At 27.4% G+C, this 17,814-nt stretch overlaps 1 protein-coding gene across 2 annotated transcripts; it reads right to left on the bottom strand.

The window, feature by feature from the left end:
• Positions 1 to 7,003: 7,003 nt before the first annotated feature.
• Positions 7,004 to 17,333, bottom strand: LOC101501638 (uncharacterized). 2 transcript variants are annotated; one of them, XM_012718021.3, is made up of 5 exons: positions 16,982 to 17,333; positions 16,307 to 16,569; positions 15,857 to 15,947; positions 15,473 to 15,513; positions 7,021 to 8,156 (listed from the first exon to the last, which is right to left on the bottom strand). In XM_012718021.3, the coding sequence occupies exons 1-5, from the start codon at positions 17,254 to 17,256 to the stop codon at positions 7,159 to 7,161; spliced, it is 1,668 nt and encodes a 555-aa protein (XP_012573475.1). In that variant the 5' UTR covers positions 17,257 to 17,333; the 3' UTR covers positions 7,021 to 7,158. The 2 variants fall into 2 exon arrangements, with proteins under 2 accessions (XP_012573474.1, XP_012573475.1); XM_012718020.3 differs by lacking the exons at positions 15,473 to 15,513; positions 15,857 to 15,947; positions 16,307 to 16,569; positions 16,982 to 17,333 and adding an exon at positions 10,719 to 11,117 and having other exon boundaries at positions 7,004 to 8,314.
• Between the last annotated feature and the right edge of the window lie 481 nt (positions 17,334 to 17,814).

Here is a 17,814-nt window from a genome sequence, read left to right as displayed (position 1 = left end):
GATAATATTATTGATATTTTAAAACATAAAAGATCAAATTGTCACTTAAAATTAAAATAAAGGATCAAATCGAGAAAAAAAAAGATAAAAGTTTAAAACGTTAACTGAAATTAAATTAAGAGATCTCACGTGCTATTTAGCCTAAAATATAATAGAATGTAAAATATTAGGTTGAATAACTTTTTAGTACCTATAAGATTTCAAAATTTTATTTTTAGTCTCTATAACAAAATTATAACTTTTTAGTCCATGATACTTTTTTTATTCACTTTTAACCCTCTTTTTAATTTTTTTTTTTAATATTGATCCTTGTAGTCCATCGCAAAAGTCCTTATAAAATCAAAATAAGAATTAAAAGTGAATAAACTTATTTTAGATACTAAACTTGAAATGTTATAATTTTATAGACGTTAAAAATGTATTTAACCCAAAATGTTTAAATAAAATACAAAATAATATCAACACGGTAAAAATTTTAAAACCTAATTAAAGTATTAAATAATTTTTAAAAAGTATTTCCAATTTATTTATTAAGGTAACTTTATCACTTTATATTATTATAAAAACGAAACTATTAAAATATACTTTAAAATCTAATAAAATATAAAGTTTTCAAATAAAAACTAATACATTTCTTTTATATAAAAACCACTATAGGTTAGAAGTATAAGTAAATAAAAAAAGTGATTTTTGTAAATTTTATATAATTTTCACGGAATTATTCTAACATTTTTGTACTATTGGAAAATAAATATACATCAAAGCAAACTTTAATAAAATGTTAAAAAGAATGAAATGTAGACTAAAATTTAAATTCACATTACAAATTTATAAAATTATTTTAAATTAACAACAATATTGTAAAATTATTTTATATTAAATTATGTCAAGTTAACAATTTTATCATTTTATATTATTTTTATTATATTATAGTTCTATTTTACATAATATTATAATTATCATGTCTATGTCATTTTTTATCTTGTTGTCTTTTAGTATGATGACCATCAAACAAATCCGAGCATTTTGATCTAACAATTTCCACATTCATAAAATAAATAAATGCATTTCACGTAAATATAACAAGGATATGAAAAGATTTCTATATTAATATAATAAAAGACCAACAATATGAACGATAAATAATTCAGACGATTCAGACAAATAAGTATCTGAATATAATATACTACTGCACCATGAAATATGATCTTATTACGACGCAACCAGAGACACCACAGCGAGATCAACCAAATGACATACCTTAATCTTCAAAACCGAAGCAGAGCACGCAACATGAATCCAAAGATGGATCCACCAGACCACTTTGCAGTAACACATCCCTCGCCGGTAACTTGTCGCACACAAATCACCACGCAAGCACCCTTACTTTCGACGCCACGTCGTTACACAAGACTTGATGTATTGCTTTCAATCCAACACTTTCCTCTTCACCACCAATAGGTACATGAGTAGCCAAATTTAACCGACTACCCACCACGGATATCGTGCTTCCACATCCACCTATCCATTTCACAACATTTAGGATAAGTTCCAACCAACATTTCGATATATGATACATGAAGGAAAAAAAATTGTATTTATAAAGTCTGTGAGTAACGGTTGGAAATGATGATGCATTTAATGAAAAATTCATTGAAAATAATGATGACATTTATGAGAGCTAGTGTTGTTGTGAATTGAAAAAAATTGAGAAGTACAACATTAGAGGGATACCACACACTAGTAGGGGTATATAAGGTGGAGGTAATGAACTTGGGATAGGCCCCAAGGGGCACTCCAATTTTGTGAAGGAGGGAGAACGCAAGCGATATTGACCACCACACACGCGCGCCGCCGCCCGTCCGTCCGGGCTCTGACTCAAAATTAATTAATCATTTTTTAAATCTAAAACCGTTTTCTACAGTAGAACTCCGATACAGAGTATCTAAGCTGTTTTATGCTGGGGACTTCGTGGTTGATAGTCTGCTTTGCACAATTTTGGGCAGTGTCTCGAAACGTCTTAAAGAAAGCGACCTAGTCCGCGAGTAATACTCTCAATGGCATAAATTGTTTTCAAATGATTTCGAATTTCAAAAACAACAATAACTACTATTTTTTTATAAAGTGAAAAATGTTAATATATCATACTATTATTTTTTTTCTTTGTAAGGGTTGGAACACGTTACTTTCACCATCAAATAGATTCGATCTTTAACTAAGTGTGTGTTTATTTTTATTTTTTTTATTAAAATTGATTTTAGTTAAAAGTTAATAAAATATATAATTTATGTTTGAATATGTTTAAGTAAAAATAAATTTAACAACAAATTTTAATATAAAAATAACATTTGAACTCAAAGACTATACATCATAGTTTTAGAATCAATTATGATTGAGTACATTTAAACATGTCAAAATCAATTTTACACGATAAAAATTAATTTTGACACTTCTAACTTGAATTCAAACATGCACTAAAACAAGTTGAGCTACTCAACTCCAAAATAACTATTTCATTCGACTCAAAATTATTGTCACAATTAATAAAATAAAAAAAATTATCCTAAAATAATTATCCTTTTTGATTTTCAATAAAACTTTACTTATTTTATTTTATAATATCATCTAATAAGTATTATATATATCAGTTTCAAGTTATTATTCACATCTTGACATTTATGGCAATAAAAAATTGTTATTACGAATAATTTGTTGAATTCTTTTTATTCATTTATCATTTTCTTTAAAAAAAAATTAATAGGTAAGAAATAACGAATATTTTGAAATATGAGTAAATGATAGTAACTACTGTCTATTTTGATTTTGACCGTCGACGTGATCGATGCCTAATGGGTGATAAAGTGCCACTTGTCGTTTTTGGAAGGAAAAATTGAATTGATGGCATCCTCTTGCGGCTTTGACAGCGTCAAGAGCCACAATTTTCTTTATCTTTAAAGGTTATGCAATAGGCTGCATGAAGCCTTAGTAGAAGATTCAAATATCTTTTTGTGTTTCAGTCCTACACCTAAAATATTCCTCTCCACAAAAAGTAAGAGTGATAGCGAAAAAACAAACAAGAGAAACAAGAAAGATTGACATAAAAGAATTAAAATTAAAGAGCGTGGAGAATGTGTAAAAGATCATATCCATATTTTTATTAAGTATATTGGCAGTTATAACTTATAGTATTTTATTTTATTTTTATCAATTATATATTAAATTTTATTTTAAAATTTAACTGTTTTAATATCATTTTTAGATTTAATTAAAAAAAATAACGATGTAATGCATTATAAAAATTTAAATATATATTTGATCCATATAAATATATCACTTTTTTATTTTAATCTTTATAAGTTTTTTTATTTAGATTTTGTCCTGTAAAATCAGAGACAATCGACTTTGGTCCATAACGTCACATTAATATTAAAAGAATGAAGAGTTTTTCAAAACCCCTAAATCTTTGTTTTTTAACTTTTTTTATAAAATAACACTAATTATTAAATAATCGATAAATAAATATATTAATTAATAGATAAAATATTTTAATTATTAATAATATTAAAAAAATGATGTGTTGGTGTGTATTTACAACTTCACTTATCATGACAGTTTATCATTTTTTTTTTTAAAACCAAAACTAATGTCTCTGAATTTACGAAGATTAAATAAAAAAATAAAAACTTACAAGGACTAAAATAAAAAAGTTGTATCTGCAACAATCAAATACATATTTAAACATTCACGTACGTAATATATAATCTCATGATATATAACCATTTAAATACATGAATTATTTATGTGTCATTAATTAAATTATAAAAATAAATAATTTTGAAGTTAAAACAAAAATATTTACATACTTTTATTGTAATTTCTTTAATCGTTCAACATCATTATATCATATTTAATATTATTTAAAATATATCATATCACCATCTTTTAGTTAAAAAATCATAGAAATATTAAAATTGTCGAATTTTAAAATAAAAAGACCAATTTCATAAATTAATAAAAAAATTATTAATTTTTTCATTATTAGAGCAGACTTTTTTTATATATATATATAAAATTTAATGACCATTGATATCACGTGACACAATTTGAAAACTGAGTTCTTTAAATATACGGGGTTGTGAATTTGATTCATAAAACACTTGTTTGAGATCTCTAACTTGCAGCCTAGATATACTTTGGACAACTAAAAGAGGAAGTGAAGACCTTTAAATAACATTTTTATTGACAAATTGATCAGCTCATATAGTGATGACCTCTTATATGTGTAAATCTATATTTTTCAAACAATCATTCAATATTAATAGTAATAGGTGCATAGATGTTGACTTTTTCAGTTAGGAAAATATATAGGAAACAATAGTGTCTGAAATCAACACCCGAAAAATAAAAAATTACGTAGTGGCAAGTGATGTATACTTTAGCATCAAAGAAAGCATTTCCTTGGTAAAGGGGGGGCCCCATACTGTGAAAGTTTGCAACGTAATTGATATATGCATCTTCACCAACACATGTCACTTTCGATGAGTTTTCGTGGTTGCTTCATGGAACAGTGGTTGCAACATCCAACACCACTCTCCCTTCACATCCTTTTCAGCCTTTTTTGTGTGCTTTATTTGACATATCCCCTTGAACAGATTTTCGTTGGGCCTTTCAAGTTTCATGTAAGAGCTACCAGTGCACTGAATGCATGTTTTACTTTTTTTTTTTTTTTTTTAATAATAATTTTTAAAAATTCTACAAAAATAATAATATTTAAAACAAAACCAAATACTTCTCGGAGCCGATAACAAACACATTGTTTACGATAAAATCACATTTTTAGTTTTATAGAATTTTAAATTTTTACGTTAATTCATAAAAAATTGTCTCATGTTATTGACTTAGACAAATGTTAATAAATGTTATAAAAACACATTAAATTATCAAATATAGAAGTTTATCTTGAAAGTTATGTGTTTATTTTTCAAAGTTTGAAGATTGTCTTGGGAGTAATGTATTCTACCAAAAAAAATTATAAATTGTGTTCTTAATACACTAGATAGCAAGACTCTTGACTTAATACCAATTAAAAAAGTGCTATTGACTTAACATTCGATATCAATATTTTTATTATTTATTATTGACTTTGGTTTTATTTTTGTGTCTTAATTTGTTTCAATCAACATATTTACTACTAAACTATATTTTGAATTTTGATTTTCGAATACAATACATTTTTCATTTGTATTTTATTTCATTTTATTTTTTATTCTATCTTTTTAGATTTAATTTAGTTATTTATGTTTTTTAAGTGATTAACGTTTGTTCTTTTATCAATAACCCTAATATTAAATTAATGAAAATTGTTAAGATGTCATCGACGACGTGAAATGAGAATTGATCTACTTGTTTAAGGGCAAAATGACACTGTTTCATGTCATTGTGTATGAAATGTTTTTTATTCTTTGGAGGGAAGGCATAACAAAAAAGAAGTAGACGAGTGGGAGAAGAAACGATGTCGTTGACGAACGAAAGAAGAAGTAAACGATTATATATAAACATTTTGGGCGACTATATCCACTGTTGAAATATCTTGGAGGATAAAAGATTTTTAATGTCCTTACTCATTTATTTTGATATTTTAGAATGAAGATAGCATGTTCATCTGCTACTAATTTACAAGAATCCTAATCCTATCATTCAATTTGGAGATTTCTATTTTAGAAGTCAATAGACCAATTTAATGGTCAATAACTTTATATCCACAATGGATGCCTCCTTGTTGAAGCTCATTTATGCCACAAGTTTTTTTTTAAAGTCACAATTAACGTTGGATAATAGGACTAAGTTACTAGCTTTAAAAAATAATGAACTAATTGATTAAAAAAAAAATTAAAATTTAATAAAAGATAAATGACAAATTTATATATATTTTTTTAATTTGGAATTTTGAGTTTATGTGAAGGGTTACACTTTGGTTGTTCACCAGCTGCAGCTACACTGCCTATGTTGTCTAAGGTTTTTCAACTCAAAGAAAAGTGTTTTGTAAAAAAAAAAAAAAAAAACTCAAAAGAAAAGTTTATTCATGCAAGAAAAACTTTTAGAAGGTTGTAGTCTTGTTGATCCGCTCGATGTATTTATTCACCTGCTGCAAAATATATTATTTGAAGTTAAAATTTGATAATATGTGCTATCCAATCTTACCTGATTGGAAACTAAAATCCGATAAAAATATTGAAAAAATTAAATAAATATATAATTAAAGGAGCACTCACCAAACTTTTATTTGTATTTTGGTTTTTTATTTGCCAAGTCTCTCATATTTTGTCTTTGTTTATTTGTTTGGGTTCAATTCACCCTTTTTGTTTTTTGTTTTTCTTCATTTTACATCATTACATATTAGTTCTTTTGTGCTCTTGATTTTTAGTTTTTTGTCAATTGATGTAGTTTATCCATGGATTTGGATTCATTAGAGTTAACACATTCAATATATCAATATTTATTGAATTAAGATCATATGATTTAAATTTTAAATAATAAATTCTAAATTTATCTCGGTCACATACATTCTAACTACGTTGAATCAATTTTAAATTCTATATTCTATCTTTTTTTCAAATTAAAATTTACATTAAAACAAAATCTGAACTGATCTCACTCAACGATCACATACATTCTACCTGCGTATACATTCTAACCGCGTTAAATTGTTGACAGCATCAAATCCAAATCTTTTATCCATAACCGTTTATAAAAGTTACTACACGTGAGATTATGTTATGAATGTGACATATAGAATAAATACTTTTTTTTCATATTTATTTATTTGTCATATTTCTCTTTGTCAAACCACTTCATTCCAAGAATCCCAGTTCTCTCTTATCAAACACACCCGACAGATATTTTGTAACAAGAAAGTGTATAATGGATGAGTTTCACAGCTACCAAACTGTTATTTTTGTTTGTTTCTTCCATGGAATTTATACCTGCTGCTTTATGTACAAAATGATAAAATTAAATAACTCAATATTAAGCATGTAACATCCTACCAAAATCTCAAGCTAATTTCTCTATGCTAAAAGCTAGTTAGAATAAAACAATCTAAGTTACGTGTAACGTGTTACTGGGCTAAAAAGCTAACAAAATAAAATACAAAAACACTTATTCTGGTGTTCTTATGCAACCACCAGGAAGAAGGAACTTAAATTTTTCTGCATTTTTTATCAAGTAAGCAGGAAGATGAACAGCAGAAGCCGAACGCGGTATCGACCCCATTTTTTTAATCAACTCATGGAAGGTGTATTCTTCCGGGAGCATATCAAAAAGATCATCTCCCTTGCAAATAAGGTTCTGAATTCTCGAATGACTAAGGAAAGATTTCCGTTTCACGCGGTCTGCGTGGCTATATGCAGTCATTTTGAAAACAAACTCCGAAATATACCGAAAGCAAAAGCTGCAATGCCATCCGGCGTCTGAGAAAATTAGATCGGTCAGGCGTGAGTGCCTGTAAAGTGTCCGGGGATCATAGACGTGGGCAGTGGCTCGCCAGCTGCTGTAGTCCACGGGAAACTCGAATGAGTACATGTAGTTTCTTAGTTCAAGATGCATTATAGGAGGAATCCCATCGCACCACTGAAGCAGTTTCAAAGTATGAGGACTTGGAATTTCATCTGTATCTGACATCAGAAGAATATCACCGTTTGAAATCCCTGCACGGCGTAGCAATGTATTCATAGCCCCACGTTGTTTTGACTCGAGCACAAACGGGTCCTCATATGATCCCTGGACTGCAACTCTACCGGGATACAAGTCGTGGACAACTTTTTGTTTGGCAAATGCAAATCTTTCTTGGTTTATGGCAAAGAAAAGAGGTTTTGGAATGCCTGTGAAAGTGGTGTTCGACTCGAGGATCACAAACTTTGACACGTATGGATAAAGTTCATGCCATCTAATATCTAGCAAGTCTAACTCATTGCTGAAGATAATTGCATCAAAAATTTTACGAGGCTGCGAGCGAAGGGACCAGCCGTGAAGGTGGCAAAGGTGGTCCATAGAGACATTTTCGGCGTAATAGTGAGGTATACTTGTGAAGGGGGCAGGAGGGTTGTCCCAAAGCGGTCGGAAGAAATAGGAAACCTTTTGGCGGTGGATGAAAATTCCAATTACAAAAATTGGCACCAGTAACAGAAGTAAGATACAAAAGAACTTGGGAAATTTTCGTCTAGAAGTGAGGCGGGGTCGGAGAGTCATTGAAGGGAAAATGTTTAAGAATTCTAATTGATTTCCCCAATTTAAAGATCAGAAAGATCATGGTCACCTGCAACAATTTCAGCATAAGGGATCAGAAACAAACAATATAACAATTAAAAACACATTCTATGCATTTTTTTCCCAAGAGACAAATGAATACTAAAAGTTTAGGTACGAGAAAATCATGTATAAGTCACTTCCCTGTAAAAAGATGGAACATTTACTAAACTGTATCAAGGAAAGTGATCTCTTCTAGCATGAACCTAATATATGCAAAAATATCTCAAAGCTATATTATGATACTCCATGTAAATGAAAGTGTTTTTTGGAAGTAACTTCAATTGTTTGAAGGAGATACCAAAATTTCCAAGCAGACAAGTATTCTTATGGTTGTTAAGTAGTCTCACACTCAACAAACTCAATAGACAGTGAGAAAATTTGAACAAAGGGTATTTCAGGATAGTTATTTTAAAAAAATAGAGGATGGGAAATTATCATTAATTAAAGTAACATTAATGACCATTCCACAATAGTCCTCGAGGAGATTCAAACTATATCATTTGAAATTACAAGGTCAAACTTTTATACCCCCTAAGCCGATAATTCATGGACTTTTTTGTATACTTAATAAAGATAGTGTAAACTTTAGCAATAAAAAATATACAACTTATCATAGATACAAACTAGTGTTTTAACAGGGGTTATGGTTGCTATTGAAACAACCTACAAGAATGGATAGCGCTTGCTATGCATTGAATCTGATTCTCAAATCACAAACTTGACTTTTAGGAATCATAATCTTGTTCTTTGGTCTATTAGAAATAGATGGTTTAATTGTCTTGAGATGGTTATAGGGATAAGATTTACTATCTCTCATATTTTTTCAGAGAAGTTAATCAATGTGCAGACATGATTGCGAACTTGGGGCTTCACATTGTTAACAGTCATTGGTAGAATACTTTTTCTTCTAATATTTCTGATGTTTTCAATAGAAACAAGATTGATCTTCCGGAATATAGATTTTTCTAATTTATGTAGATATTTACTGCACTTTTTTTTTTTCACCATGCTTTTATCCTTCTAGTTTCCCAATAAAGTTTTTAATGATACACTAGTTTGTATCCCTTATGATTATTTTCTTCGGTTTTGGTATAGTCCCCCAAGCTTATTGTATTTCTTTTTTAATATTAATAATATTTTAGAGTGCTGCAAATGATAGGTGGTCGGCTTGGGTTGCAAATATAGTTGGAATGTAAGACTAAATTATGTGATGTTTTTGCACTCTATTTTTATTTTTGCTTTAAAAAAAAACGTTTGACATTTAGAAAACATAGTTCACCAATGGAGTATTTGACAAGATAGTTATTATCTTAACAAAGCAACAATGCTGAATCTATTTAATGCTTAAAATTAATCTAACTTCTAGCAAATATTATGCAGAATATAAAGTTTACTATGAAATCCAATTGCCTTAAGAACACACAATAAATTAACCAGAAAAATACATAAATATGTGCAACCAACAAGATAAAAAGTTTCATCTTCATGCTAACTGCAAAAGAAGATGAATTTAGTTTTGTACAAATCCATTTTTCCTTATTGTTTCTCACAATTTTTTTTTTTTTTTTTAAACTTGAGAATCTTGTACTCATGCATTGTTTTGCTTTGCATATGTATGTGTCCAAAACACCTATGTTTTTACCAAATTGTTACATTTCAAATTGAACAAAATACCATTTCAATTCAAGCATAGCTTCTTCTTAAATCGGAAGAATATTCTAACAAATCCTTAAATTACAAGACAGGTTATTCTTTTTTGTAAAGATAGGGAATAAAAACACTAAGTACTAGCTAATAATCAATCATCCTAGAAAAGCAAGTAGCATAAGCATCTTCACATAAAAGGGGGACCAAATTAGAAGGGTGGTGCATGATCTAAAACTTTTCAGGCGAGAATCATCACGACCTAAGTTTGCTAAGAAGTTCTACAAATCACAATAGTTTGCTAGGGGAGGTTCAGCAAAATTTGAACCAAATAGATGAAAAATACTCATTTTTGCTTATATATTTGGGACAAATAAAGAATGTATAGCAATTTAAATGCCTGATGTTGGATTCCAAAATTGGAGTTATAAATACTAAATCATAAAGAAACAGAATTGAAAATTTGAAAGCAAAGGAAATATTTTAGAAAGCGGAACAAAGAGAATCTGAATAGGAATAATTAGAATCGACCCTACTAGTCTATAATCAAACAAAAGAAAAAATGAAGAGAGATTCACCCTTGTCATACCTCATAAAGTTTAATAATAAATGAAACAAGAAAAATACAAATTATAATAGATATGGGTGTTTTACAATTATAGAAAGTGAATTAAGACGAAGACGACAAAGATAAGCAGCGTTAAATTGCAAAGAAGTAGAATAAATAAAGAAAAAGTAATATGCAAAATGGTAAAGAGAGAGAGTACCTGGAGGGAGAGGTTTGGGAAGTAAATGGGTGAAGTTGTTGAGAGTGGATGAGAAAATCCATTGAAATAGGAGGGAGAGTTAGAAAGGAGTGAGAGTGAGAGAAGATAGGAGATAGGAGAGAAAGTAGCTAGCTAGGTATATGTCTATATTTCTCTTCTCTTCAACTTCAAAGGAAAGAACAAACAAGCAAGGTTACATTACCCAAGTCAACATTAACATTAAACATTAACATTAACCCTCAGCAACATTAACTAAATAATGTTAACATTATGATTGATCGATATTCATACAATGATACTATAATAATCTTCCGCCACGTTGAAAGACGTGGCATCACTACTAGTATTAATTTGTCAATGATTTTAATTTGTTTTTTTAAAAGATAAGTGGTTAGCGGTGGCGGAGGGTACGGAAGGAGTTAACAAATTAATCCTCTCTCTACGGCCTGCCCCTCACCTCACCTCTCTATCTATTAAATGCCACCCATTTCGAGGAATCTTTTATGTCTTATTATTATTATTATTGGTCTAAGTAGCTTATTTTGGAGTTATCTTTTTCTTTTCAATTTTTTCAAGTTATCTTTGAAAAATTTGTAAGTCATCAACTAATAAAAATTAGTCAAATAAAATATTGATGGTAAAGAAATATTAAATTGTAAATATTGTTTATAAATTTATTTATATGACTAAATTTTATGAGTTGATGAGTAAATTATTCATCATTCTTTAAAGTAATTAGATTTAAAAAAAAAGTTTTTTCAGTTTATTTAAATTTAAATTCATTTACACCTCTAAGATTCATGGTGGACAAGAAAACAAATTCTTATTGTATTTCTGTGATGGTGTACCACTTTTGTTTTTGTTTTAAGAAAAATATAGTGTACCACATTTACATTACATGGTGATTACAAAGTTATCCAACATAACCGACAAATTGTCTCACTAGTAATAGTCGACACCAATTTTTTAGATGAGATGGGGTACTCCTACATTAATAGGATTCAAAATTGCAAGGGTATATGTTTGATATAGAGATATTTTTTCAATTATGAATTAGTTTTATAAAATACTTTTTCAGAAACAACTAAAAGTTGTTTTTTATTTTCTTATAATAGGATCAGTTTTTATAAAACAGATTTAAAGTTTTTTAAAAAATAATTAGAAACCTTTTAAAAATAGAAATTAAACCTGCCCTTGTATAGAAACATTTCACGTAATAATATTTTTACTTGCATTGTGTTTATTTTGATAAATGAAGTACAAAAAGGTGAATATGCTTGTAAGGGACAAAACAAAATAAGAAATGTAATTACAAAACTATACAAATATAGAATCTCAAATAAAAAACAACTGTTAATAAAACAACACTAATTTAAACATATGCAAAAAAAATCGTTATTTACTCTTTAGGAGTTAGCCCCCTTCTAAGAGAGAGTTATTCTTTTATCATTCACTTTTACTTTTTATATTGAATATTTTGGTAGACTTTTTACACATGTGTTGATAAACTTTATTGAGTGTTTTATTTCTCTAAGAACAAGACTTGATCTATCCTCGACTAAAGTTGTGTGAAAATTATTTTGACCAAAAAGGCACGATCAATATTAAAATTGTATTACATTATAAGAGAGAATAACATTTTAAAGTTAAATTTTATTGATACAATCATGTTTTAAATTTGCATATAAAAAAACTACTCCTTTAAACAATAATCATAATATTTCATAATATTTTATAAGAACATTTGTGACAATTAAACTCGATTCTTTTATCATTTTTTTTTTAACTTTAGTAGAATTTCTTAAAAAAATAAATAACTCAAGTTGTTCGCAAATAAATTAACAGACGTGACTATATTTTTTACTATCTTTCAAATTTTATCATCCTACTATATATTTGTATTGCTATTTGTCTTTTAATGATATGTACTAATGTGAGATTAATAATCACAAGAGATGTATTGTGAAAAAGAAAATTGAATGAGATATTAATTCTCACTATTCGATAGGTCAATTAACTATAGAGTCTTTCATACATGTGTTGCCTATGTTCAATAGTTCTCCATCAAGTCTTATCACTATGTTGTATTGATAATTATTATAGAGTAGGGCTAGATTGGAACTTAAATTTTAAAGATGTTGAAAACACTCATTGGAGCTAAGAAAACCTTCTTCATAGTGGCAACTTAGTCCCTTTGGAGAGATATAAATATTTTGCATTTTCTTGAAAGATTAATATGAGTGATAAAATTTGGAATTTAGTGACTAACCAAGTCAATGAGATTGAGAAGGAGATTCAATGGCTGAAGCCTTCAAGAGAAAATATGGAGGTCAAAGTTGTTTCAATTTGTCAAAAATCACCTCATAGCATGGTTAAGATGAATGAGGATGGTTTCATAACTTATATGAGAAAGTAAATCTTCTTGCGGCAATATTCTTAGATTTCACGGACACTTATTTCTTAAGGAATTTTATAATAAAGTTAGTTTCCTCATACATTGTCATTTTTTAAAAATTTGGACTCAAGTTAATTTCTGTTTGTATTAATGGTGGGTCCACCATGTGTTTATCCACTATGCCAAATTAGAGGTTCTAATTTTTGAAGTTCTTTTTTACTTTTTATTTTTGCATTAAAACGTGAAGAAAAAAAATTAGTGGTATGATACCCAATTGCTTATGATCTTTCAAACCATTCAATTTCTAAAATTTAATAATCATTTTGAGCAATCAACACGAAAGATCATACTTCTCTTACATTTCTCTTTAAAGAAATCTAAACTCCATAAATTTATTATGGATTATCAACGGAAGTATACAATTATTGTTTTTCAACCAAACATAAATTTAATGATTTGATACTGAATTGCTTATGATTTATCAAACTATTCATCTAAAATTAATTTTATAATTATTTTGAATAATTAATTTTATAATTATTTTGAATAATCAATACTAAAGATCATATTTCTCTTACATCTTTAAAAAAATCTAAACTCCATAAGTTCATAATCTTAGAGTTTAATTTTCGGATGTTCTTTTTCTAAAATGTTCCTATAATTTAAATTAATATTATTTTGACTATTTTTTAAATTTAATTTTTAAGAATTAATTTCCTCGAAATTTTGTTTCAAACATGGTAGGTGGTTGGGCTTTTGTAATCAGACAGATATTTGAAACAATTTTATAAACATGATGGTGTGCTATGCAAAATTGGGTGGTGCAAAAAGCAGTACCCTGAAATAATGAAAGAAACATTGCTTCTTTTAAACTTGTCCAAAATTTTATGCTGATCCAACTTCAATACTGAAACCCGTTAACGAAATACTTTGGCCCATTAAGCAGAAAAAAGTCGAATAGAAGCCGAACTATAAAAAGTGTATATTATTCTAATATTTCTAATAAAATCAAATGAGGGTGACATTGGTGTCTAGGTGAAATCAGTTGAGTTTAGTGTGAGGCGATTTGAGAAATAGAATAGATTAAGAGGAACTTTGAGAATTTAAGTTGAGTTTATATAAAGTTGATTATAAGGCGTATTATTAGAGAAGATATCAAATTATAAACATGTAACATTTTAATTGTGTAACTAACCAATAACCAATAGGAATCAATCATATTTTCAAGAACTTTTTATTGGTTACATACATTTTACAAAGCTCATGTTACATCGAAAATTTATATCATATTGAAATTCATCTATGTTAATGTCATATGTTTTTTTACTCAACAATGTGGGATGAAATATATATATATATATATATGGGATCCTAACCCAACCCATTTAATATAATGTATGGTTCAAATAGGTTAAATACTGTTTTTTTTTTATTCATTTATGTTTTATCCGCATGAATTAGACTATTTAGATTATCGATTACGTAGCTTAAATTTGTGCATTTACAATTTGGTTTATAATCTGTGTAATTAACAATATTAATTTAAAAAATATATTATATTTTTGGTCATTATCTTAATATTTGTTTGGGTTGTTGAAATTCTGATTAAGTATCATTTGTGGTTTTTTTTCTTACTTGAAATGTACACAACTTACAAGTTATAACATAAAATTATCAATAATAATATATTTTTTATGTTTTTTTCAAATACCAAATTTTTATTTAATTTTATATGGTTTGTGGATCAACTGTTTAACTATGCATAGATCAACGCAAAATATACTCAATTCATTTATTACGTGAGTTTATGTAAAATAGGTTAAATTATACTCAACATATTTAAACTTTTAATTTATATAAAAGAAAATAACTAGTAATTATTTTTTTTAAAGGGAAAAATGTATAAAAGCCTCTAATTATAATTTTATTTTTGCAAGAAATTAGACTATTTAATATGTGATAAAATGTTAGTCTTTAAATAGATCTTCTTAATTAAGTGGTCATATGTTGAAGGAATTGACCTCTTCAATAGATTGTTTAATCTCGAGGAATTAGTCTACTACTATATATAGATGTGAGATAAAAAAAATAATGAACTAGTACTAGCTAGCACTATATATAGCTAAAATATTACTATAACGTTTCATACAAAAACAACGTAGTGAGAAGTTGGTTTAGTTCTATATGTATCCAACTATCTAAATTAAGCTGGATTTATATACGTACAGTTAATCCAAAAAAAGCCCCCCATTCATCCGGATTTGTAATTAAAGCATAGCCAAAAAAGTTGTCAACTAGAACGATGGAAATTGTGTTGACTTTTTTTTGAAAAGAGGTATGGTGTTGACTTATCCTCTGCTCTTCAGCAATTTGAGGCGTTGCGCACACTGAATGAAACTTCTGCAACCAAACATCACTATAGTAAGAAATTGCTAGAATATACTACCTACATCTTACAATAAAATAAATTATTTTACTAAAAATAAATTATTTTATCAAATTACTCATTTTAACTATTAATATATTTTTTATTATTATCAATGTAAAATATAATAAGATTTTTTAGAAGTTTAGATATAATAATAATTAAAAAGTGATAAAAAAAATAATTAAAATAATATTGGCAATTTTTTTTTTTAATTTGACGGTCATTATAAGACGGAAGAAATTCTAATTCTAATAAATGTAAATAAATATTTTGAGAATTATAACAGTTAAATAAAATTAATTTAAACTTAATTACCTCCATGACACATCTTGAGCAAGAAGCCAATCACCTTCTTTGTCTTGATAAACCAATTCATAGTTGTTTAACTGCTCATCATTACTAGTACCTGTTTGTTTAAAACTACATGAATGATGAATTCGGTACATAATTAATTTGGAAAATTAATAATTAGAATTTTGAATAATCAATATCCGTTTCATAATAAAATATAAACACAAAAATTATTTAAAAATTAACATATTTAATTAAAAATTAAAAATAAATATATTTACATTTTAAATATTATTTTCACTTATATTTTATTCTAAAATATATCAATAAACATCTGCTAACTTATTAATTATACATTTGTAGAGAAAAGTAAACAAAAGTTAGAAGAAAATAAATAAAATTAATTTTTTTCATTTTAGTGACTAAAACACTTAGTAAGGAAATGAGAGACTAATTTAGTATTTAGACACGTACATTTATGAAACATGTCCATCAAAGTTTGGTTGAGAGTGTGAAATGAATGGTGCATGTTGAGATCAATCTTTCGAGCTATTACTACACCTTCCATCTTCACCTTCACGTAATTCCTTTGAACATGTATGGAGACCACACGATCCTCAACAATATTGTCTCCAACTTCATCATCAATAATATCGTTTTCACTATAACGAAGTTTCTTCCTCCCATCATTAACCGGTGGCCGACCCACCAAACTTTCTTCATCATCCTCATCGCTCCTAAATAAATCACTATTCATATTATTAATTTCAATATCTCGATTAATTAGTCAAATACTTTATTTTTATTTTACGCATAAAATATAGAGTGTAAAAGTATTACATAATAGAATTATAATTAAATATTACTTTTAGAATGAAACATAAACAAAAATAATAGTTAAAGTTGATCTATTAAATTAAAAAATTAATTCAAATAAATCAATATTTTGATCATCATTTTTGTTTATATTTCATTCTAGATGGAATATTTCATCAAAAGTAAAATATAATAAAAAAATAATATTTTAGAATAAGTTGATGTAGTTCTAAATTAATGAACAAAATACAAATTTTCAATATTTTTTTTATATTTCATTATGGTGAGATTAGTATACTACTAAAAAAATTAAAGAGTAATTAATATTATTACTTGGTGATAGTGGTAGTGGAACTTTGATTGTAGTATTGACGATGATGATCATCTGAATGGCCAGGAGTTAATGGGAGAAGAGAGAGAGTGGTGGTGGAGGAAGTTTCTTCTTCTTCTTCTTCTTCTTGTGCATGGTCCATGATTTGGGAAAAAGTACGTTTGTTCTTGTGGTGGAAGACATGGTTGAAATTTGGGAAGTGGGTCTTATTAGTATTAGCGTTGTGTGCACGAGATTTAAAATTAGTGGAGAGAGCGAGTCCCAAATGAAGCTCCATCCATACAAGTAGAGTTAGTTAACTATAGTATGCAACAAGGTACTACTACTACTACTATTTATTCAAGGGCGTGGAAGAATTGTGTTTTTAGCTGTATATAAATAGATAAATATGAAGATAAATAAATAAACATTATTCCTTCTGTCGTGTAATCAGAGAGCTAATTTGAATATTTTAAGTAAATTAATAAAATTGTATAATGAAAGAGACTAATATTTTTTATTAAATAATATTAACATGAACGAAAACTATGCATGAATCTAAGCACGCCAATGACACCATGAGAGAAAGAAAAATAGAGAATATATATAAAAGAAAAATGAAGTGTTGCATCAGAGTAGATAAATTATGGATGTCCAAATATTATTATTGTAATATTAATGTAAAGTAGAAATAATAAATTGAAAATAATGTATGCAATATCAATTAAATAATATAATTAAAAAAGTTAATTAATAATATATTAAAATTAAAACAATAGTTTGTTTTGCATAATTTAATTTAACAAATAAATAATTTATTATAGATAAACGAATAGAGTAATAATATATTTCTTCT

The sequence above is a fragment of the Cicer arietinum genome, chromosome 7 (genome assembly GCF_000331145.2).
Source record: "Cicer arietinum cultivar CDC Frontier isolate Library 1 chromosome 7, Cicar.CDCFrontier_v2.0, whole genome shotgun sequence".
Taxonomy (NCBI): domain Eukaryota; kingdom Viridiplantae; phylum Streptophyta; class Magnoliopsida; order Fabales; family Fabaceae; genus Cicer; species Cicer arietinum.
This window is presented reverse-complemented; position numbering and strand designations above follow the sequence as displayed.

Bases quoted from the DNA above. Each gene is read 5' to 3' on its own strand.
- LOC101501638 (XM_012718021.3), bottom strand. From the start codon at position 17,256: ATGGAGCTTCATTTGGGACTCGCTCTCTCCACTAATTTTAAATCTCGT. The intron at 15,514-15,856 runs GTAATTAAGTTT...GTTTGGTTGCAG, and splicing joins GCTCAAGATGTGTCATGGAG to AAGTTTCATTCAGTGTGCGC. The intron at 8,157-15,472 runs GCAGAGGATAAG...TTTTTGTAATTG, and splicing joins ACGCCTCAAATTGCTGAAGA to GAATTTTCATCCACCGCCAA.